Below are 23,405 nucleotides of genomic sequence, written 5' to 3'. Positions count from 1 at the left end.
AAATTCAGCGAGGCAAACTGTACTTCCTTTGCTGTGGCGAAATCCAGAAGGGACTGAACATACTGTACTGTGGGCAGGTGTACAAGCATAAGCTGATAGGGCTAGCAGGCTAACAATAGCATGCTGAAAATGATCCCTGTTTTAAACACTCTATTAACTTTACCTTCTGTCTCTGCCCTTGCACAGACTGCTAGACAGAATCCCTGTGATAATGCTGCTTGTATTTTTTTCACCATAAAGTTACAACAATCGATGCTTCCTGAACAATTAGACAAATCCGAACTGTGCCTCAGAATGCATGGATATCAGTGGGACAAAATAAAAGCTGTTCCCATTTGACACATGAGTTAAATTGACATCTTAACAGATGCTACACTCAACGTTAATCCAGATAAACTGAAACACTTAATGAATGCACAGCAGACCTCTGCACCAGCTTTATCTGATAAACTAGAGTCCGGTACTTTCACTGCATTTCAAATGTCCAAAACTATCACTCAAGTTTTGGTAAAGGCTCAACTAAAAGTCATGTAAAATGTACATATTTATCTGTATATATTTAAAACAGCAATTCCTTAACAAGTAGTACCCACAGTTAGCCTACTGAGCTGCAGCATACTGTTAATAATTTATTAACCAAACTGATTTGTGTGTAAAAAATGAAGACACATCCCACTGAAAAGGTATTAATTGACAGCAACTGCTACACTGGAATTTTAGCATACTAAAGCAAAGTTGAATGGCAAGGAACACAGTGTTTTGGACGAAAAGTTGAAACAATCAATCACATAATATTAGAATCATAGCAATAAATTTACTGATTTAGTAGTGCGCGTCCATAAAGCTATGGAAATTCAATCCCAAAAGCAGTTGTTTTCATTCTTTTTTAACTCTAAAAACTCACTGTAAGTGACTTGCTCAGCACCAAGACACAGGTAGAGACGAGCTGGTGAACATAGTGGAGCATCTAGCAGCTGAAAACCTCAATATTTAAACATAAACATAGAGTGAATATTGGACTACGATATGCCAGGTGGCCAGATACACAAACTCCAAATAACAAAAATGTTGCTCTGTAACTTCTGGGTTCATAAATTACCAAATGTTTGCTAATAAGTTTGCCATATCAAATTAAAAGAGCATGCCCAATCTACACAGCATTTAGCCACAGGTGTATAGGAAAGGTAGGGTTCGAACTTTTTTATCAAGTGCTCGTTTTTCATTGTTTTTGCCTTAAAGGAGGGATCGTCCAATAGTTTGCAGTCAGTACAGCATGCAGTTTGATACACACGAGCAGGCTTTAATGGTAGGCTTCTAATAAATCTTTCGAGTGTGGCTCCTGGGAACAGGTATAAACACTTAAGCCTTCAGACGTGGTCGGGCGACACTTTGTATGACGTAGTTTGCTTCAAGCAAAATGAACCCTTCAACAGTGTAAAGTACAGTAAACAAAATACCATGGTTCCACCTTTAAAGCAAAAAAAACAAAAGCGTATGCTACACTTCTTGTTTTATTATGAAACCCGTATACTTGAGTTCAAATGAATAACACTTGTTTTGACCTGTCCTCTTTCCTGTTACATGAATTTAATAATTGGACCGCATGTAATGCTCCATCATGTGTCTGCATCTCTATGAAAGCCTAAAAAAACATCAAACATCTTGTGCGTGGATCATTCCTGTGTATCCAAGGGATACCGCCGACAAAGCATAATCATATTAATGGAAACCAGTATCAACACTTCATCCAGGTAATGATATAGGGCTGCTATTCTTGGTAAAGCTTTTGGCTAAAGCAAGGCCAGTGCTCAACGCCTCTTAACAGATTGTGCCTCAGACACAATCTGGGTCCTTTAGGTTAAAAAAAGAGATAGAAAACAGAGATGTCGTAGAGGAATCTCCCATACACACTGCACTCAATAAAGATCAGGGCAGGTTAACGAGGAAGGCTTTGCGTATGGCTGACGTCATTGGGATGATCATCAAAACCCCTGGTGGACAACTCATTTGTTGTTGAGGCAATAAGATGACTGCCATTCCCGAAAGCTCTCCAACTCAGGAGATTTGAGGAAGATTACACGGTTCACAGGAGTAACTCTTTTTCTGCACTTGATATTAACTGTTAAGTGTGTTTTCTTTTGATTTCTAATTTTTCTTTCTGTCGTGCATTTCTTTCACATATAAGTTTATTTGATTTCTGCTTAGAAAATCTCATAAAAAAAGATTCTATGGAGTTCCTTCCAGAGTAGCTCAAGATATATCTGTATTGGTTCTGAGATGTTGAGAAAATGTTTTTTATCAGGGGATGGTAGCCTGAATTTAACAACAAATGAATTGCAGCCCACAACAGTACTTGACTACCAAAATATCTCATTCCGACGTGAATTCATGTACGTGTTTCTATTATTTCGCCTGGTGGGCATACACGAAAAGTCTAAATGCAATAAACAATGCCTTTCAAAACCCACATTTAACAAATATAGATGTATGCCTAAAAAATATGTCAAAATCGTTAAAAATCCAATAATTTTTTCTTTCTGTAAAACGAAAACGGCCATGTGCTTATGTAAGCTTGTATCAATCAACCAGTTTAAACCAATAATATCCCTACATCCACCTGTCAATCAATCTGCAACAGCAAGCTGCACACAGCTAAGATGCATTAGTTTGCTAGCTAACAACAGCGGGGACAATGGTTGTGATAGCTTGACACACAGTGGTCTATTTCATTCAAGGGAAACTCTTGATTTTCCAGCTCTGTGTCACTGCAGCACGGGCAGTAACGCTACATGCAGATGGATGGGAAGCCAGAAGATGTTCATCTGTAGCTCTGTGCTACTGTGCAAAACGCTCCCGTCCGCTTTTTAGCATTTCAATCTTATGTAAAGGATTTGATTTACCGTTTCACTGGGAAATAGTGGGAAATAGGTAACAGTAGAGAAGCTTAGGACGCTCTAACTTCTGTTTCACTGGGATGAATAACTGTATTTTTTGTTTTATGGTTTTAAATACAAACTTCAGCACAGAGATAAAGTTAATTCTTCATTTATAGCTTTATTGTGTCTGCAACATGGATTTCTATGCAGTTCTAAAGGCAGAGTGATCCAATAAATAGTGCTGGGGATTCACTACTTGGACGCAAAGAGTGGGGATACTGGACCCTGGGTACTGGAGATGTGAAATTCTCAATTTAGATCCACAATTATTTATATTCTCTCTGTTCACTTCCATTTGGTTTCCAGGTGCAGAACGCGTCTGTCTTTGTCCAAACAGTATTGATAAACTCACTGTGCGCTACCTGCCCAGCACCAAACAACAGAGAGACAATAGAGCAACTAGCTGCTGAATGTAACAGCGCTAAAGAGACATATTATTCTCAGAAGGTGACCAAAACAGAATGAAGGGAAAGTGAATATTGGACATTAGATTAATCTAGAGGCCAGAAACATGACATCAAATGAATGCTAATGTCCCAGCTGAATGTGTAAATGATAATACTGCTGATCAACTGGGAATTTCACACATAACCATCTCTGGGGTTTACAGAGAATGCTAAGAAAAAGAGAAATATCCAGTGAGTAGCAGTTGATGTCAGAGGTCAGAGGAGAATGGCAAGACTGGTTTGAGCTGACAGAAAGGAAACAGTAACTCAAACAAGCACTTATTACAACTGAGATAGAAGACAGAAGAGAGTCTCTGACCACGCAACATGTAAAACCTTGGCAGATGGACTACAACATTGAGACCACACCACCACACACCACAGACTTCTGTCAGCTAAGAAAAGGGAAAATCTTCAACTACAACTGGGGGTAGGGTTTTTTTCTTGGCAAACTTTGAGCCCCTTATTGAGCACTGTTGAAACAACACAGCATATTGTTGCTGACCATGTCCATCCCTTTATGACCACAGTAGAGCTAGACCCATCAGTCAGCTTATATTATCTGCAAATATTGGCCTATCACAGATATATCGGTATCGGCATGTGTTTTCCAATATGCACCAATATGAAACATTTTTCACAGAAGATATAATGCAGAAAACAATGCCTGTTGTGATTTAGAAATGTTGTCATATAGCTTATTGTTTTATTTTTCATTCCTATTTAGATTATCAGCAATTGACTAACACTGATCTAAAATTGGTATGGGTCACAAAAACCCCATATCGGCCAGGCCCAAGACCACAGTGTACCCATCTTCTAATGGCTACTTCCAGCAGGAAAACAAGCCATGTCACAAAGCTCAAATTATCTCCACCTGGTTTCTTGAATGTGACAATGAGTTCACTGGACTTGAATGGCCTCCACAGTAACCAGATCTCAATCTAATGGTGCACCTTTAAAATGTGGTGAAACGCCTGATTTGCATCAAGGATGTGCAGCGGACAAATCTGCAGCGTGAAGAATGACTGCAGTTCTAAAGCAAAAGGGGTTCAGACCCAGTACTAGCAAACTGTACCTCATAAGGTGGCCAGCGATTAGTGCTTGGATTCACTTGTCAAAATCTGGTGTACATCAATGGGAAAACCACCATAACAGTTATCTATGAAAGATATGGGGGGAGTTGTTTGAAAAAAAAAGTTCATAAAATGGAGAAGAATCTGGATGTTGCTTCTTCTGCAGAAGTCATAAAAGTGAAATTAATATGTTCATGGAGAGTACAGCGTCACACTGAACTACAGTATGTATAAAAAGTGAAGCCAGATGTTTCACTGTTGTGTTGATTACAAAGACTACAATGTCCAGGGTGCATCATATCCCCTCAATTCAATAGATCAGGTATAAATAGATGAATAACTTATGAATGTTTTGGAACCTGTATTGTCTTCACAGACTTGCAATTGTTGTCTCTTTGCTTCCTTGCAGTACTGCCTTCTTTACCAGCAATGTGTTTCACATCTCCCCTCATGCTCGTGGCATGTTACTTTGGTGGAAGTGTTACAAACAAGACTGCCACATTTAAAACACTCTAAACAACCAACAGGGGTCAAAGACAAGGCACGGTCCCTTTAACTACATGGGTGTCACTACAAATGTACAAGTTTGTACTTGTCATATGACTTTTTACAGGACATGTTAATGGAACTTATATGTCCACCATCAATGCACACATAAATGAAACCCTTTTTTATGTTTATGTAACTTTTCACAATCTTGCAAAAACAAATTCAGGATGATAAAAACAGAAGAACCTGCTTTCCCACCTTCAGCCAAAAGAAAATGTACACCTTCCACCTTTTCTGACTCCCTTTAACCACCAAATAGTTTTCATAAAGTTCTTTAGACAGGCAGCACAGTTGGTACAGACATGTCTGCACATTCTGATCATACACATGTTAATGTCTATTTTCTAAAAACAACTGCATCCATCTCTTTTGTATCCGTTTCCACAAAAGTTCAAATCCTGACACAATCAATCAAATCTTGTTTAAAACTACATTCACAAAGATGTCAGGCTCATGATAATATGTTGTAACATAAAAGGCATAGGCTACTTCTGTCATGCAACAAATAATCCAGTATCCACAATGCTTTGCAGGGAATCCAGGGAACATAGTGAACATTGCTGTAGCCTGCATGCTCATTGCTGGCAGCACATTTGTACTTAATATAAATTCTCTCTCCTCTTCGGTTACATTCATGTCCTCTGCCTGTGCAACATTTGCAAACTCCACTTAAAACAGCACAGCGTTGAATATATGTTGTTATATATTCCATAACATATAGCCTCATATTCCTGTTGGGCTGGGGTGAGTGTGTGTTCATTTTTATGTAATATCACAATTATATTCCCTCTGGGACTCAAAGTGTGTTGATGGCACACACAGATACTCAGTGCTGAGTTTATGGCGGCCTTATCGCACTTTAATGCTATTTGTTTTAATCTCCCAAGGCATCACCATAACATTCTTGCAGGCCCTAATGCTGTGCTGTAGTCTGCGGTGCTCAATGGTGAGTTTGCAGTGACCTTATCGCACTTTATGGCGTTTTTTTATGTCCCATAACAGCCTCTCACTGGTGAGAAGGGGCGTTCGACTGGTTTTAAGTGGTCTTAAAAAAAAAAGGACACTCTGATGTCTCAAAACTCAACGCCGGGATATTATGACCATTACGTAACGCAATTGGCGGAATACCCCGCGGACAATTAAACGGATAACGATATTTTTGTTTTAAGAAAATTAGATAATCTGCTCGCCTTGCATAACAGCGGGGCCTGGATGCGCTGCGAGGACAGATGCGCAGGCTGGCATATTGGAAATGGATTGTAAACACGGGCTGCCTATAGGCCTCGGCTGCCTCCGATATTATCCTGATGGAGAAGAGCCACCTTCTCTCCCCGCCACCTGCAGAATGCGCAAGTCTGTAACAGCCCACTGCAGCCCCGTAGCCTCTTGATTTATTGCACTGCACAAAACATATAGGCTTTTAGCACACATCTTTTGCATATGTATGCAATGGCAACACAGACAGAGGAAAAGCAGTTTGTTTGAAAAGGCACTAAATATATAAATGCATAGTGACCTAGAAATAAAATAAGAGACAGTGAAAGCCCCCCCCCCCCCCCCCCCCCTATTGATTTGGATGAAGATGAACAGCATCAATTCCGTTCAAATGTTGCTTACCTCCACCGTCCGTATCTCTTTTTGTGTCAAGTCGTTGGATGTGGCACATTTGGTCCGTAAACCCTCCAAACTAGAAATGCTTATGTCTATCATATTTTGCACCAACTCGCACTGCTGCAAGGCTTTCTGCAAACTCAGATGCTGCTCCTCGCTTTTTGTCATCTCCTCGTTCATAGTTTTTGCGAGCAGTGGTCGTTATTTTCACTTAAGCACTTGAAATAAAAAAACAAATAAAAAAAACCAACAACAAAATCAAAATTCAGAAAAGAAGCGTGGAGAAGCCCACGGAGCGGAGCCACCTGCAAAACGCCATGAAACGAGATGCTGTGGGTTTACAGACGGGGTTTGAGCCGTGAGAGAGTCGACTCCATTGCCACGGTCCTCGTAGTTTCCTGCTGTTTCATCAAGGTGTCTCTGAGCTGCAGGCTAGACCGAACACATCATGCGAAGATACCGAGCGGGACTGCACGGTTTGCCACAGCATCCATTGGGTGCCCCCTTCGTGTCAAATGGATGTTTTCAAGAGAAAGAAAAAAAGGAGAATCAGTTCAGCGCATCATAAGCAGACGTATCAGGGGGGAAGCCTGGTGGGTCTTTTTAAAGGTGCCGATGTGTGGATTGGATGCAGGTACTCCCTGTCTCCCTTGGCAGCAACTGCATCCCGGTTCGCTCCCACCACACCGACATGTTTCCTGTCAATCAAACCCACAGCAACAGCATCGCATCGCCCAAGCACCGCCGTGATGGGCCGGTCTCGCGAGATTAAGGTGGGTTTACTGCTTCGACCAGTCTCCAGCAGACCTGTGCGTGGAGCAACACCTTTCACATGTTTGGAGGAAAGACAAGGGGCTATGTACGATTCACTTTTTTACACACAACTAAATGTGCACACTCACATACAAATAAATAAATAGCAAACCCTGTGTTTTAGTTCCCTAGAGCAGAGATTTTTCTTAACAGGGTTAAAGTTGTACTCCATAAGATTTCCCTTTAATTGTCTTTTAAGTTCCTATCTATCAAAGAGTGAGTTAAAACCGTGGTGATTGATCATTTGACCCACTAATTTAAGCACTTCTACTACCTTTTTTGCAAAGTATTCCAATATCCGTGTCTGTGGCGACACGCAGAATAGATGTAAATAAGCTGCCATGTTAGTGACGTCACCAACTGTAATGTTGCATTCACTTGTAATCGGAAATTCCAACTTCTGAGTCATGCTTGTAGTAAGGGCAGAAATATAATAGGAACGTGTGTGTGTGTGTTTGTGTGTGTGTGGGGGGGGGGGGGTTAAGAAGGTAACATGTAGGGGACGGACTGGAAGTAGTGTGAATATGTTTCAATAAAGTTTACAAAGGAGCAAAAAAAAGTCAATAAACATAAGATGCGTTTCCACTATGGTCGAACACCCGGAATAAGGCGAGTCAATCTCGCCCAAAACGCCCCTAATTTGCATGTAGTCGGTCAGGAGGCCGTAGAAAAGGGCCCTGTCAGGGCCTCTTTTGTCCCCTGAGATATACCCGAATGCTGATTGGATAACACTAAACAGGATGTGACATGCAAAGCGGGATGTGAGGTAGTACTCGTGCCACAACAACCCTCGCCATTTTAGCTTGCAGAGCAGTAGCAAGCACACTTTTATCAAGAATATGGAGCAGCAAAAATCAAAGAGCCGAGTTATCGATAGGTGGACTGACGAAGAGGTCCGGGCCATGTTGGTTTGCTCTGCTCCTTCCATCTTGGCGTCTCTTCCTTATTGTTCACGGCGCACGCTGTAACACTGATCAGCTGATTGCCGGTAATCAAAACCCATTCAGAGTGCTACGTCACCTCCGGAGTCTCCTAAATCCCTCTCTGGCCTTTTTTGTAATGGACACACGGTGAGTGAAAGGCCATTTGAGAGGGCTTACCCTGAAACTTTCCGAGCGGCCACTCTATGGGCCAGTGGAAACAAGACTATAGTGACCATGAACGTAACAAGATGGAGGCTCTGAAAGAACAGGCTTGCCTGCAGTTACATCTTACCACCACAGAGGCCGCTAGAAATAACGTATCTCAAATCTTATGGAGTACAACTAGGAGTCCTCAGTTACTGCATTGGGATGACGAAGATTGCTAACTTGTCAGCTAAGTGTTTTCAAAAAGTAAATATCTGAAAATATATTACAACATATTATAAGCAAAGATAAATAAATAAACCTATTTGTGGAAAAAATGAACTTTCAACTAATGTGAATAACAGGTATAGTAGTCATTAAAGTAGCCCTACAGTAAAGTTGAATGATTTACTGTGCTGTCCATATGTATATTTAACATTAAAACAATGTATAAATATGTGAATATATCAATAGGCATAATTATTTTTATTAGCTTTGAATTGTGTACAATAAATAATGTATTTCAATAGGCTGTAGGCCTAGTTTAAAATGTTACTAAGCATTATACAATATATGTAGCAGGGGTCCCTGCTCAGTCTCTCTTTCAGCTAAGATGTCCAAATATGTTTCCCCTCATGATTTTTCAGTAATTTAATGTAACTTTTCTTCCTTTTAAAAAAAAAATGAAACTGTGTTTATGTTGTCTGTATGTACTCGTGTGTAGCTGACTGTGTTTTTGTTTTGTCTTCATATGTCTCTCTTGCAAAATAGATCTTGATCTTACAGAGACTACCTGTTTGAAATAAATGCAATATGTAGAGCCGTACATTATCAAAACCAGGAATAACTTTATGTACAGCAATTAGGACATTGAAAATGTAAAGGGGTGCCTTGATAAATCTGAAGAGTCACAACATGATTAAGAGACACAACATGTTTATTCTCTCTGACTTTAATATAGTTGTTGTTTTTTTCTATGCTGGATACTTTCACCACCTCAGGCCTTTAAAAAAATCCTTCAAATGAAACAATCTATCGCAAAAATCACTATGTGGTTGATTACAACTTGTATCACTAATATGTTACATGCATCAAGAAACTTCTTAATTTTAAGAGGTCACAAGCTAAAAAGGCTAAAAGTGTGGTTATAAGGTTAGAATAATAATCTAAATGCAGGGTAATCGTGTTCTCTGAAAAAATATGCTGCGTCAAAATATTGTCCCCCTCATCTCTACAGTGTCTTCAAAGTGGTTGAAGAACATTTTAGTCTATATATTTCATACCGTTCCCAAGTTTAGTGTATGGTTAACTAAGAAAAGGTTTGAGCTACACTGTTCGTGTCATTTTCAAGTGGCTAAAAGCAAAATCAGGTTAGATCATTGCATGTAAGCCCTGCTGTAAAGAATCACACACACTGGACAGATTTGGTTAAAGATATCACATCGGGTTTTAACAAACTCTCATGGTGGGGTCCTCACATTAAGACTTTTTAATTCTCTCGTGTCTTAAACTTCACACAGTTTGGAAGGAAGTTCATTTTGGAATAAAACAGAGTTGTGAGGTAAAATGAGAGTAAAAATCAGGGGCAAAATGTTAACTGATTCAAATAGTGATACAAATTATCTTGTAAAGGACATTAAAATATATTTAAAAACAAAATCCTCATGTGGGCCTATACACCTTAAATGTTAACTGTGATACTTTGCTCTCTGGGGTAAGCAATGCACCATGAGACAGGGGGGCACTGGTGGGACATTTTGAGGTAATTTTCCTTCAGTCAGCATTGGATCCAGCAGCCAAGCTGAAAACACTGGGTGGTAGGTTGGGGGACAAAGATAATGGCATAAAATAAGCTGACTCTTGGTTTGATAGATAGATAGATAGATAGATAGATAGATAACTTTATTTATCCCCGAGGGGAAATTAGGTCATCATAGCAGCGGTACAGAGCAATCAAAAGTACTAAAATAAGATAAAATATAAAATACAAAATATGAATAACAATAAAATAGAATAAAATAGAATTAGTATAGGTAAGTATTGCAGATAAAACACTATATTAAAATGTGATGATTGTTTTAATTTTAACAGCATTACATGTATTGAAACATATTAACGAAGTGGACCACAAATGTATGCATGCATCGCAGCTATATACTTTTTTTAAACTCTTCTTTTCATCTCACACACTTTGCGACAGTATGCGTCCCTGTCACTGAGACCCCGCCCACAGGAGCTGGCACAGTCATTCGATTGGCTGTACGCCGTGACGTTTGACGCACGTTTTTTGTCGTGCAGCGCGCCAAACACGGCCACCGACATTAGTGAGAGAGGAAGTGCTTGAAACTATACAAGTATTTAACCCAGCGTGGAGCTAAATAATTCGCCTTTTGCAGGACACATGGCTTCTACAAGTAAAGTTCCGTTGCAGGCCAGAAACTTACCGTGGTGAGTTGAAAGGTAGATAGGTTAGGTTCAAATGTTTCATGCTAGCTAGCTAACATACCCACTATGGATTCAAGATAGCATTTCGTACTAACGTTAGCTTTCGGGTACAAATAACATTATACGGTACTTACTCTTTAGTCATGTTGGCTCCTCTCTAATTCGGCATACATAATAGCCAATCAATGCGTCTAATTTTTCCTTGCAGCCGAATCTTTGCTGCCACTTGAACCAACTGTCTCACCGGAAAGTTTGTGAAGTTGCTGTGAAACGTAGACATTTTTGTTCGATATGTTGTTGCACGGCTCAAAATATAGATGCCGAATTGAAAAGTGGTAGCCAACAGTTTGATGTGTATAATAAGTCAAAGCTAAATGCATATGTACCCAAACCTATAAATAACATGATTTTAAAACAGACAAACTCTTAATGAAGTTCGTTCTGTTTACACCACTATGTAGAGAAGGATGCTTTTCTGTGTTAACAAGTTGCTAGTGTTATTATTGGGTTAGTTGTGGTAAGTGAACTTTTGCATTAAACTAATCTGAGTGTTGCAAGCATTTATCATATAGCAATTGAAAGTATGTATTATTATTATTGATAATAACATTATTGATGGACGATGTCTTTCTGCTCCGTATCCCAGGGTTGAAAAATACAGACCACAAAAACTTGATGATCTGATCTCACACAAAGATATTCTAAGCACCAGTAAGTATGTGGACTGCCGGAATCAATGTAATCATTCTTAAAGGTCGAGCGTAACAGGGTTCATCACTGACATTTAATAGTATATCTAAATACTCAGTTGTGAAATTGCTTTATGAAATTCATAAACCTGAATAAGGATTAACTTTCTCTGCTGTCTGTCAGACTGTACTGTAAGTGTCATTATTTAATATTACTGAAGCCGTAAACATCCTCAAGTTTCAAATAAATAATACAATTTAAAGGCCATATGTGTCTACAGTTGTTTTTTCGTTTCTTCAGTCCAGAAGTTTATCAGTGAGGACAAACTTCCCCATCTCTTGTTCTACGGCCCCCCTGGAACAGGCAAAACCTCCACCATCCTTGCATGTGCCAGGCAGCTGTACAAGGATAAAGAGTTCAACTCCATGGTGTTGGAGGTACACTACACCTCCTCATTACGAACTTTTGGCTCATTAGGCTTCCCTTTTCACTTAACATCTTCAGTAACTTAGCGAGAAGAAGACCATGTGGCTTTTAATTTGACGACTCATTTTATTTTGCAGCTAAACGCATCAGATGACAGAGGTATTGATGTTGTACGAGGCCCTGTTCTGAGTTTCGCCAGCACCAGGACCATCTTCAAGTAAGAGTAAAAATCTATCTGAAACACTGAATGTTCTTAATGCTCTTTCATTTTATCTGCAACTCATAACTGCAAGGGAATTTTTTTTCAACCGGCTGCCTTTTCGTCTGTCCCCCCCGTCCTCCAGGAAAGGCTTCAAGTTGGTGATACTGGACGAGGCCGATGCCATGACCCAGGATGCCCAGAATGCATTACGCCGAGGTAAGCCATCTGTTCATCCAGGCGTTGCCTACTGTGAGCTACACGGCTCACTGAGCAGAACAATTTGGCTGCTGGTGAATTACAGCATATCTGTTTGTACACCCTGATATTCATTCTAAAAAGCAACGCCCATCGGAAGAATGGGTTGAAACGACTGATTGAGTTGAAATGCAACACTTTGTGAAATTCATCAAACCTCTATTGTTTGTGTAACATAAGCTTGTGTGATCAGAAAGCATGGATTTCACTGCTCAGTGCATTGTTTCAGCTCTGAGTGGAGGCATGAATAGAAAGACGTATATATTTGTTGCAGATTAAGTAAAAGCTGAACAATTAAATCATATTAAAAGTGCAATGTTTAAATTATGGCTACCCTTTTGATATATTGCTAACCATCTGTACTGAAGCTTGAGGTTGTTTTTTTTTAACACAATGTCTCCTTGATGAATAAATACTTAAATTACCGTCAGCTCAGTTTCTAACAGACAGGATGCACTACATAAACATTTACAAAATATGCAGTTTTTTGGTGAAGTAACAAAGCAGTGCATGTCGGCGCTGATAGTATTTTAATTAAGGTTTCTTAAATGGTACATTTGATCTCTCCCGTTTCTTCCTTACAGTAAATTGATTTCCAACTTGTTTCTCCTGCCCCCCCACCCCCGCTCCTTCTCTCTGTCTCAGTGATTGAGAAGTTTACAGAAAACACTCGATTCTGTCTGATCTGCAACTACCTGTCCAAGATCATCCCAGCTCTGCAGTCTCGATGCACCAGATTTCGCTTCGGCCCGCTGTCCCCGGACCAGATGATCCCTCGGCTGGAGTACGTAGTCCAGCAGGAGAAGTGAGTGTGTCTCTTTAGGACGTTTCTTCTTCATCTGCTGTTAAAACAATGTGTATTTTTACTGAATCTTATTCACACATATTGTGATTGGTGTTACTCCCAGAAAACTGGTGAGGCTATCACCAAAAAATGGGCAGTTATCTGTTGGCCTTTACACCCTATTTGTTATATGCTAGTGGTTCGGGAATCAGACATGTTATCTTAAAGCACAGAAATCAAACTGTTTTACTGCACAAAACAAAAAGGAGCTGTTATTTATTAATTTTTTTTGGGGGGGCAGATTTCACCAAACAGTTTTCTTGTTCAAATTATATTCCTACCATCAGTGCGAAATCATAGGTAATACAACCATTTATAATATATAACTTAAGCTTTACATTGATCTGGCTGTTGATTGACAGTGATTTTTTTTTTTGGTGGCAGTATTGACATAAATCCAGGTGGAATGAAGGCCATCGTAACCTTATCATCGGGTGATATGAGAAGATCGCTCAACATCCTGCAGGTACGACCACCTTGATCATTGTACCCTGTGGTGGTGGTGTTAGCTTTTCATTCACACTGATTTTAATGCTGAAAAACAACACTTCCTATATATCCTCTTTGCGGATGAGTAATAACGTACCACCCATGTTCCACCTTTTGTGATTCCAGAGCACCAGTATGGCGTACGGGAAGGTCACAGAGGACACAGTGTACACCTGCACGGGTCACCCTCTCCGCTCAGATATAGCAAACATCCTCGACTGGTCCCTCAACAAAGACTTCACCACAGCGTACAAGCGTATCCATCAGGATAATTCAATTAATCTTTACTGTAGAATGATCAGTCTTTATTTGTGTTCCAGATAACCTATTTAAGGGTTATTCTGTACAATTCAGAAAAGGCTAAACGTCCTTAAGTTGTTGTATATTCAGCACATTTCTTTCTTGCAACTGATGATTCTTGAAAGTAGCTGTAGCTAAATAAATGCTCTGTAAGTAAGCACCAAGATTTTTAAGTCAGTTCTGAAATGAACAGGAAGCTACTGCAGGGAGGTTCAAATATAGCTGCATGTGTGACCATCCATTGAATAGATTACCAATGCTATACATGTTTTTGCACGGTTTAATGTGTGGTGTTGGGATATGACTGACTAAACCATCATTGTTGCCGTTCTTTAACACCACCTTGACAGAAATCCTTGAGCTTAAGACTTTAAAAGGTTTGGCTCTGCACGATATCCTCACTGAGGTTCATCTGCTCATACACAGAGGTAAGGCTATTGCAGATGGCAACAAATTTAAAAAATGTTTTCAATATGCAGTTGATCCAAAGAAAAAAGCACGTACTGCGTATGTTAGTGTTTTTCAACCAAAGTCGGAATCACCTGAGGTTAAACCTCCACTGTTCTAAGGATGTTCAGGTGTTTATTTTATATTCATTTTATGTAATATTTCTGCAGCCTTTTAGCTCTTTTGGCTTCAATAGTTAAGTTATTTTTATACAAGCTTTGTGTGGGTTTTCTCCGGTTTCCTCCCACAGTCCAAAGACATGCATGTGTTAGGTTAATTGATGACTCTAAATTGCCCCGTAGGTGTGAATGGTTGTCTGTCTCTGTTCGTCTCTATGTGCCCTGTGATAGACTGGGGTCCTGTCCAGGGTGTACGGCGGTTGAAGATGAATGAATGAATAATAACCATGAAGTGTGGATGGTTTATTTGTACACATGCATGTGACTTGACAATGTCCAGCAGGAGAACCACCAAATCTGTGCTTAGAATATAAAATAAGGTTTTTTTTTTTTTTTTGTAAGCTTTTGTTATTTCAATGTTGGTATTGGCTGATGGTCTTATTTGCAACTCCTTCTTTTGATGCTAGACAAGTAACTGATTTTATTTCTTTTTCCTCTTCCAGTGGACTTTCCTCCAGCTATTCGGATTGGTCTGCTCATTAAGTTGGCTGACATTGAGTAAGTGAGATCACTCCTGCTTCCTCTCAAACTAATATTAACATTACATACAAGACATGCAACCAGTCAAACTTTTTCATCCCGAAAACATCCAGATGTTGCATTTGGACTTAACGTGTGTCGCCTCTCCTCAGACACCGAATCGCCTCAGGAACCAATGAGAAGATCCAGCTCAGCTCCATGGTCGCAGCTTTCCAGGCAGTGAGAGACCTTGTGGTCAGCGAGGCCTCTTAAGAAACCGTAACCGCATCAACCAACAATGACATTCTGTCTCTTGAATGCTAAACACTGGTGGAGAGAAACGTCTTTTTCCTTTTTTTTACCAATTCCTTGGCGACTTCTATCACTGCTCAGTACTTTCTTTTTTAGAAAGAAAATAGATGCCCTTAAGTGTCCACTGCATGATTGCCCACCACTGTTCCACAGAGTTGATGTACGGTAAAGAAACAAATGCTAGCAGCTATCTGAGTCACTCACATCTGCATACAAACTGAGCAAAATGGAAGGCAGTTCCAGATCCTTTGGGAAAACTGTTACTAGAATACAGTAGGATTTGTCATCAATTCATCTGTTGAAAATACAAGAAATGTGTTCAATAACATAATGTTAAAAAAAGATACACTATTTACACAATGTAAAAATACATCTTGGACATGAACATGTGTTTGAATCTGTTTAATAAAACTATTTACTCCAAGTCCAGTTTGTTATTTTATATTCATAATTAATATGTGCAGGTACAGTACATAAGTAGTGCATGTGCTGTTTTATGATAACAGAAATTAGAAATGCATATACATTTGATATTTACACAATAAATTAAATGTATAAAATTGTGATAAAGTCACAAGCATGTGAACATTAAGTTTATGCATCGTCTTACAGTAGTAGTGCAATAAATGAGGTCCTTTAATGTAGGAACGTTGCATCTAGAGTAGATTACCATAAGATGCTTCCTGTGCTGAATCAAGCTTGGAAAACATCTCTTAAATTAGCAAACAAAAAGGCATTTTCATTATGTGTCGGTGCGTGACAATCGCTTGCTGTAAATGTCAGTTGCTGCAGTGTGTTAATGTTCCTATTTAACCTTCCCAATCGTCTTCATCTGAGGAGCAGCTGGTCTTGAGGTTGTCGGGGATGTTTCTGTAGGTGAGGTACTCGAGGATCCTCTTGGGGAGGGGTAGCGGCTCCATCTGGTGCGTGGAGACCGAGTGGCGCAGGATGGATCGGCACAGGTGGCACAGGCTGGGAACGGTCCTGGGCGCCTTCCAGAACCTCACATGGCCGTCTCTGGTTCTATCACAACAGGCGATGGTTAGTGTTAAAGTCATGTGGCGGTGGCCAAGAGGGTTTAATCCACTGTGAGTTCAGAAAACATGCAATCTAGAAAAGGATAGGTCTAGTTTATTTATTTTATTTTTTCAGATTTTTACCCTGTGGCGACCACTCCCCCCTGTGGATGGTAGTTGCAGCAGAGTCCATTAGAGTCTCTGTCTGCTTTCGTCTGCATCACCATCCCTTTCTGTCCCGGCTCCCAGATGCGAAGAGCTCTGTGAATACAACACATCGGCCCAGTGTGAGAAAACATTTACACGATGACATAATTTATAGAACATTTGAGAGATGGAGCTGATAAACCGCTCACCTGTCGTCAGTCACCATCGCCAAGTGCAAACCGTTGGGAGAGAATTGTATTGCTGAGATTTGTTTTTGCCCGTAATCTTCAAAATAATCACTGAATAAAAAAAAAACACAGAACATCAGAAATCCTTAATGGTTATGACTAGGGTGTTAAATTTCACATTATATACAAACAAGAAAACAGGCTACACAAGACATAGGACACCTGCACACACAGTACTTTCCGGCAGTTCATCAGATGTAAAGAGTGAGCTTCAAACATCTTTACCTGCTTGCAACTCATTTCCACATTGCTGGTGAAAACAGCTATCTCAAAAATAAAACTCCAAATTAAATTCCTTGCTTTCATGTGTGTCAAAAAAGTCAGTTCACATTACCAAATATTCCGTTCATTTTGAGACTGAGGGCTGAGTGTAAACTTACACCAGAGTGGCCAGTTTCTCTGCAGTGTACGGGTCCCAGAGATCGATCCACCAGCTGGAGCCACTGATGGCAGCGGTGGCGAGCACCGCCCCGTCAGGAGAGAAGTCACAGGAAGACAGGAGGTACACAGTCTTTTTGTGGGTCCCTCCTGTCAGGTTCCTGATGAACGTATACGATCTCAGACTCCACAGACACACCATCTGATGAAAGTCAACTCATGAAGGGTAAATTAGTCTTCATACATTGCTGTAGGACCGTTTTTATTTGGAATAAGTGTGTGAAGTTTGTGAAGTTTGCTTGTGATCTGACACTCAGACGTTCTGACTCAGTGAACGTCAACAACAGGACAGGCTAGAGCATGCAACCGGTGTAAAAGTGTGATTGTGATCTTAAAGTATGGTATTACACAATGTTAGGCTGCCTGCTTTTCTTTGCGAAATGAGAAGGTGTGAGATTAGCAGTTCGACAGGATTGGGAAGAGCTCAACGGTGCTCCAAGTGTCTCCAAACGAGGAGAACAAAGATTCAAACTTCTAAGCTTTCTGTCAGTCTTATGACTAAACACAAGGAGCAAATGAAGATAACTACATCACTGCATGCTCAGGAGCGCACTGGCAAACAAACGCTGCACTGGAAAGAAATGTCTGTAAAGTCTTGTAAAGTTGAACCCGTGTGGGCCTTCAGTCTGCTCCTTGCCTGTCAAAAACCAATGAATAAATGTTAATGCAAATACAATCTTCCAAAACTAATGTCCATCAAAGAAATGCTGCTCTAGTGAAAGCCCTGTTATGAATATTAACATAAGTAAAGTATCAGTAGGGAAAAATGACCCCCCCTTTCACTATGACAGTTGGAATTTAACTCAGGTGGCTCCCTTCTCTCTTGATTATCTTTGAGATGATTCTACACCTTGATTAGAGTCTACTTGTGCTCCATTCGGGGAGGCACACACCTGTCTGTATTTTTCCCTGTCATCGAAAACAACAAATAAATGTCAATGCAAATAAAGGTTGCGTTCCAAATTGCATACTTTTATGTTTTACTTTTTAGTGTGTACTGCAGCAGCCCTGACAAAGTACGTAATGTTGCATGCAGTATGCATACAGTTGGGACATACTGTTTCTTTGTAACATTGTGCCTTGCTCTAGGAAGGAATTGCTGAGTCTATGTAAATCATAAATAAGTCATACAGTGTGCTCTATACCTAGTCTGTAAAGTGTCCTGAGATAACGCCCAGGAAGGGAAAAATACTTTTTATTTTTTAATTAAATACAGTATTTTCATTTTTCTAGATATTGTGAAGTTATGTTTTGTTTTTGAAACATGATTGGGTGATTTAGTGCAATTAACGCAAACCTGTCAGCCTACTAGGACACGGCAGACCATCAGAGGGCAAAAGGTTAAGCAGGCTGCAACACTTTTCGTTAATGTTGAAAATGAAACTTTGATGGCTGCTGTCTTACACCGATTTAAATATGAGAACTGATGTAGATCATCAGAATTTCATGTGACTTGACTTGACTCATGGACTCCACTTGCTTGATTATTCCCCCCCCAAAAAAACTCCATGAATATTTGCACAGGTAAAAGATCAGTAAGAAAAACCCTTGAGTTAAAAAGAAAAAGACTCCCCATTTAGTTAATGATCATTCCAACGTCCTTGAACTTGATGCAGGATTTTGTCGAAAGGAAGACACTTCTTGTTGGCTTAAATCATAAAGTTGTGCAACAGAGAGAGAAAAAAAAAGTATTTCTGCGGTCCCGGTCTACTGAACTAAGATGCTGAATATTTGCCCCCTGTTTCACAATTATGATTACTGGTGGAAACAGTCTTGGAGACTTTGGACATTTAGAAGTATTGTAGTTTCTTGACACAAAGATAAAAAGTCTAAAAATACATAAAAACATGCAAAAAACAAATACAAATACATGAAGTCATGCAAATTCTTGTTTCTGTGTTGCAATGTCTGGCTGTGCCTTGTATATGCAACAACACACTTTCATAATGTAATAACTCACTCTGTCGAATCTGCCAACGGACGCAATCATGCTGCAGTCTGATGATACGCAGCAGCAGCTGATCCAGTCTTTATGGCCAGAAAGAACCTGCACCTTTTTACCTACAACAGACAGAAAACAAAATCAAACTGAATAGAATGAGACACACAATATAGTCATCACTGGATTATAAGAAAACAATCCTGTAGTGACTCGTAAATATGATGTAAACATGAACATTTGTTTGCTTTAACCTCTTACATTTGAACAGGAGGTTTAGTTCAGTTGGACCGCACGGCCACAAAACATAGAGGTGAAGTGATAAAGACGGACAGGAGCAGAAAAATGTTTAACAGATTTAAAAACTTATTGCCCACTGTTTATCAACGCATACCATGAGCCTTTAAGCTGATTTTAAACTAGAGCTGCAATGATTAGCAAACTAATCGATTAGTGGATTGACAGAAAAAGATTCACCAAGTTTTTAAATAATCAATTCATCGTTACAATAATTTTTCCTGCAAAAATGGCAGAAAATGTAGTTTTCGGTATCAAATATTGAAGTGTCGTGTTTTCTCTGTTTTATATCATATTAAATTGAATATCTATGAGTTTTAGAATAACAAATCAATACATTGAAAGATGAAAAGAAAACTGAGATGGACATTTTTACTATTTTATGACATTTTATACACCAAACAATTAATCAGGAAAATAATCTGCAAATTAATCGCTATAAAAAAATGATCGTTAGTTGCAGCCTTATTTCCAACATTCCAGGTCTGCATCATTATCAAATACAGCATGATGCATTAAACTCAGTTTGTGCAGCCTTGAAACCTGTTTGGTAACACCTCACTGAGTGCATTTAATAGCTTCAATGTTTGACTAGGGACAGTTCAATGACGGTGCGTTCAAGGATACTCCGACATTGGATAATTAAGTCAGCTGCCAAAAGCCGTGTTGCAGTGTTGTCTGCAAACCAAAGACTGAGTAAAAGTGATTTGCAAACATGCACCGAGCTAGAGAGATCATTCTTGTGAGATGCAGTTGACTGCTCTGGAAAAGGCAAGGTGACTTTAGCTTAATTCAGTTATTTTTTTCCAAACAGACTGATGATAATTTCCCGTTGACCCAAAAAAACTAACTGCTGAATGACTCCTATCTCAGGAGAGTTTTGAACCTGTGAGAAGATTCTTGTACCTCATTGGCATTAAATGAAAGGTTGTTAATCAGTATAGAAATATATGGCATGCTTTGGGCAGTGCTGTACAGTAATATACCGTACATAACTGGTAGTTGTAATATAAAAATGTACACACTATATCTCATAATGCAATAGTTCTTTGGTAATGTCCACCCTGAATGTAAACAACTATTTCCGTTCCACTGTTTACCCATGAAAAACTGTTTGCATTGCATTTTGGTAAGTAAACACAGACTCTTATCGGCAAGCATTGTTTGACTACACCACTCAAAACAATGTGAGCACAAGAGCAGGTGAGAACATTACTCTTCTGAAAACTTGAAAAAGACTTGACTGACTGTCTCCAGGAGTCTGGACTTTACATCATTAATTAAGATCCAAAACGGCACATACCTTTCTGAGCCAGGTCCCAAATCCTCAGGGTCTTGTCCCGAGAAGACGATATGAGCGTGAGCGTCCCGTTCTGAGGGAAGACCAGGTCCCTCACTACGCCTTCGTGGCCATGGAGGTCAAATACAGCATCGCCTGAAAAAACACACACACAATAAAATCAGCTACAACAGACTTTGTCAAGTCTGAAAACCGCTCAGGTGACTCCGCACCTGTACGAGTAAAGATCTCACCTGTTAACACCTTCCAGATTCTGATCACCCCGTTCTCTAAACCTGTGGCCAGAAGCAGGCTTTTGTTCCCTTTCGGCGGCGTTTTAGCCAGACGTGCCGCTGCAGCTGATTTTGGAGGTCGGGGTCCAAAGGCGAGGCCCCACACTGGATGACCACAGCTGAAGCTCTTGTCTCCTCGGTCGGTGTCTCCATTCGTACTGTCTCTGTGGGTGAGAAGAGCATCAAGTATGCAGATACCATAATAACCTCAAATGTAGGCGTGTGTAGGTGTGAAGCTGGAGCTGGTGATTTAATGATGCTGCCTTTAAGTGCTGCTGGAAATGTCATAATCAGAGTTACAAAAGATGAAAACAGTGGTTATTTAGCAAGATGATTCAATACACATAAAATGTAATTCAGCCATGAAATTGTGAAAGTATCAAATACATATTTCAAACTCAGTTGTAATGAAATGCTATTTTTATCATGTTTGTTTTCTCAATTGCACAGTCTGTTGCTGCACATCTTTATTTAATTTCAACAGTTTTCATTTCAAAATGTCCTTAATTGCACAATGGCACATTCCCCCACTGGAAATATAATTTCATAACAGCAGTTTTCATCATAAACTCTTTGGCAACCAAGACAGACAGAGCAGCTATTGGATCGATTTTTGCTTTGGTCTGGATAAACGGACCACTTTTTTATTCACTTATTTGACTATTTTTTTTGTAACACTTCAGGTCTTCATGATGTATAAACAAGCTTTTTTAATATTTTGACAAATTACGCAAAGCGAAATGTATCATTCTATGGTCATATTCAAAGCAGTACCATCTTTTAAATCATTTTATCTTTAACAATGGGCATTTGCCTTCTTGTGATTTCTCCTTTTGGGGCTGTTTTTATTCCTAGCTACTAGGTTGAATTGTGCTTTATACTTGATGTTAAGAGTAAGATCGGACTGATATCAGAATTTTTTTTTAAACAGATACCGATACTGTTTTTAGAGGGGAAAATTCACAATTACTAATACGGCAGCCAGTAAAGTGCATTTTAAAGCAGGAATGAAAATAGACCTGGTATTTGTGTCTTGAGCACTGATATAAATATAAAAAGGTCCTAGGCTTTTTAAAACAAATAACCATTCATTATGCTGTCAACCTATTCTAGAAAGGAACACTGAGAACATAAAGAATAAATAAAAATAAAATAAATAGCTAAATAAGAAACCGTAAACTGCTGACCATTTAAATAAAAATAAATACATAGCTATATGACACAGTTTCTAGATTAACCCAAGCACTGTTTTCTTTATTATAAGTTCTGTACAAAAGGCTTTGGTCTAGTTGAGAGTATCATCTATAGTTTTTAGGCTCATTCCTCTTACTTTCTCATGCTTGTAACGCTGGTTTTGATATGTGCTATACAAATTCTGATTATTATTATTATTATTTTAGTTGTAACAGGTCTTTAATTAATAAGTCAAGCATAAATTCATGTTTGCTCCATCCCTGGGTGGTTTAAATAATGTCCCAGGGACACCTGAACGCATCATGCCTGGATTAAATATACAGGTTAAACCTACTCGGAGTCCAGAGGCCAGGCGACCACCCAGACGATCCCGTGCCCCATCGACCAGGCGAACCAGGCTCCGTCCGGGGAGAAGTCCACGCTCCAGGTCTCGCATCCCGCCCGGCCCTCCAAGGACGGAGGACGCCTCGTCTTTAGCTCCAGAACCAGAGCCGGGTCGGACACTGGAAGAGGCAACATAAATGAAACGGTTGACAGGTTCATCCATCACCGCCACTGACAGCAGCCTCCCCCCAGCAGCCCCTGACCTCCCGGGCTCGAGCGTTTCTTCCGCAGGTTCTAGCCGCTGCCTGGTTACGGAGCGTTGCGATGACAACACGAAGGAGCTCGGATATTACTCGTAAAAAAAAAAAAAATGTCACTTACATGTTTGTCGGAGCTCCTCGTTGGTTCCGTTGGAGCACATCGTTATCTTCTTCACATTCTTCGCTTTATCTTCCTGAATGTGTCCTCCGTGTTTGGCTGCAGCCGTCCATTTACACTGAAGGCAGGGGCAGGGTACACGGCCGTGTCCGCAGAGAGACGGAGCTGCCCGGGGCTTGTCTGTTCCTGCTGATGTGTGTGTTCGCTATGTGAGAAATGTGCGAGTGGAAAAAACAATGTTCAGCTGATTTCCGGTTGTCTGACTCACTTTACCATTGGCTGCAACGTTGCGCGACGTAGTCACGT

General features: G+C 39.9%; 3 protein-coding genes across 4 annotated transcripts in view; 1 reads left to right on the top strand and 2 right to left on the bottom strand.

The window, feature by feature from the left end:
- The window catches only part of ksr2 (kinase suppressor of ras 2), a gene marked incomplete at both ends in the record, with an annotated part of 93,685 nt that extends 86,887 nt beyond the window's left edge, over positions 1–6,798 (bottom strand). For both annotated transcript variants that reach the window (XM_083911672.1, XM_083911673.1), the window contains one exon: positions 6,625–6,798. In XM_083911672.1, coding sequence (XP_083767798.1) covers positions 6,625–6,798 — 174 coding nt within the window. The remainder of the gene's footprint in view (positions 1–6,624) is intronic.
- Positions 6,799–10,807: 4,009 nt separating this feature from the next.
- On the top strand, positions 10,808–15,763 carry rfc5 (replication factor C (activator 1) 5). Its single transcript, XM_083912026.1, has 11 exons — positions 10,808–10,946; positions 11,590–11,654; positions 11,934–12,070; positions 12,197–12,276; positions 12,404–12,477; positions 13,162–13,321; positions 13,745–13,826; positions 13,976–14,105; positions 14,500–14,577; positions 15,219–15,273; positions 15,408–15,763. Exons 1-11 carry the CDS (start codon positions 10,900–10,902, stop codon positions 15,505–15,507), a joined length of 1,008 nt encoding a protein of 335 aa, XP_083768152.1. The 5' UTR covers positions 10,808–10,899; the 3' UTR covers positions 15,508–15,763.
- A 184-nt stretch (positions 15,764–15,947) lies between these two features.
- Positions 15,948–23,297, bottom strand: wsb2 (WD repeat and SOCS box containing 2). Its single transcript, XM_083912994.1, has 9 exons — positions 23,103–23,297; positions 22,732–22,900; positions 21,165–21,367; positions 20,935–21,066; positions 19,356–19,456; positions 17,338–17,537; positions 16,919–17,008; positions 16,707–16,823; positions 15,948–16,569 (listed from the first exon to the last, which is right to left on the bottom strand). Exons 1-9 carry the CDS (start codon positions 23,140–23,142, stop codon positions 16,356–16,358), a joined length of 1,266 nt encoding a protein of 421 aa, XP_083769120.1. The 5' UTR covers positions 23,143–23,297; the 3' UTR covers positions 15,948–16,355.
- Positions 23,298–23,405: the final 108 nt, after the last annotated feature.

The sequence above is a fragment of the Echiichthys vipera genome (genome assembly GCF_963691815.1).
Source record: "Echiichthys vipera genome assembly, chromosome: 4".
NCBI lineage: Eukaryota > Metazoa > Chordata > Actinopteri > Perciformes > Trachinidae > Echiichthys > Echiichthys vipera.
This window is presented reverse-complemented; position numbering and strand designations above follow the sequence as displayed.

Bases quoted from the DNA above. Each gene is read 5' to 3' on its own strand.
- rfc5 (XM_083912026.1), top strand. From the start codon at position 10,900: ATGGCTTCTACAAGTAAAGTTCCGTTGCAGGCCAGAAACTTACCGTG. The intron at 11,655-11,933 runs GTAAGTATGTGG...TCGTTTCTTCAG, and splicing joins CAAAGATATTCTAAGCACCA to TCCAGAAGTTTATCAGTGAG. The intron at 12,478-13,161 runs GTAAGCCATCTG...TCTCTGTCTCAG, and splicing joins CCAGAATGCATTACGCCGAG to TGATTGAGAAGTTTACAGAA.
- wsb2 (XM_083912994.1), bottom strand. From the start codon at position 23,142: ATGTGCTCCAACGGAACCAACGAGGAGCTCCGACAAACAT. The intron at 21,067-21,164 runs GTGAGATCTTTA...GTGTTTTTTCAG, and splicing joins AATCTGGAAGGTGTTAACAG to GCGATGCTGTATTTGACCTC. The intron at 16,570-16,706 runs GTAAAAATCTGA...CTGTTGTGATAG, and splicing joins GGGGGAGTGGTCGCCACAGG to AACCAGAGACGGCCATGTGA.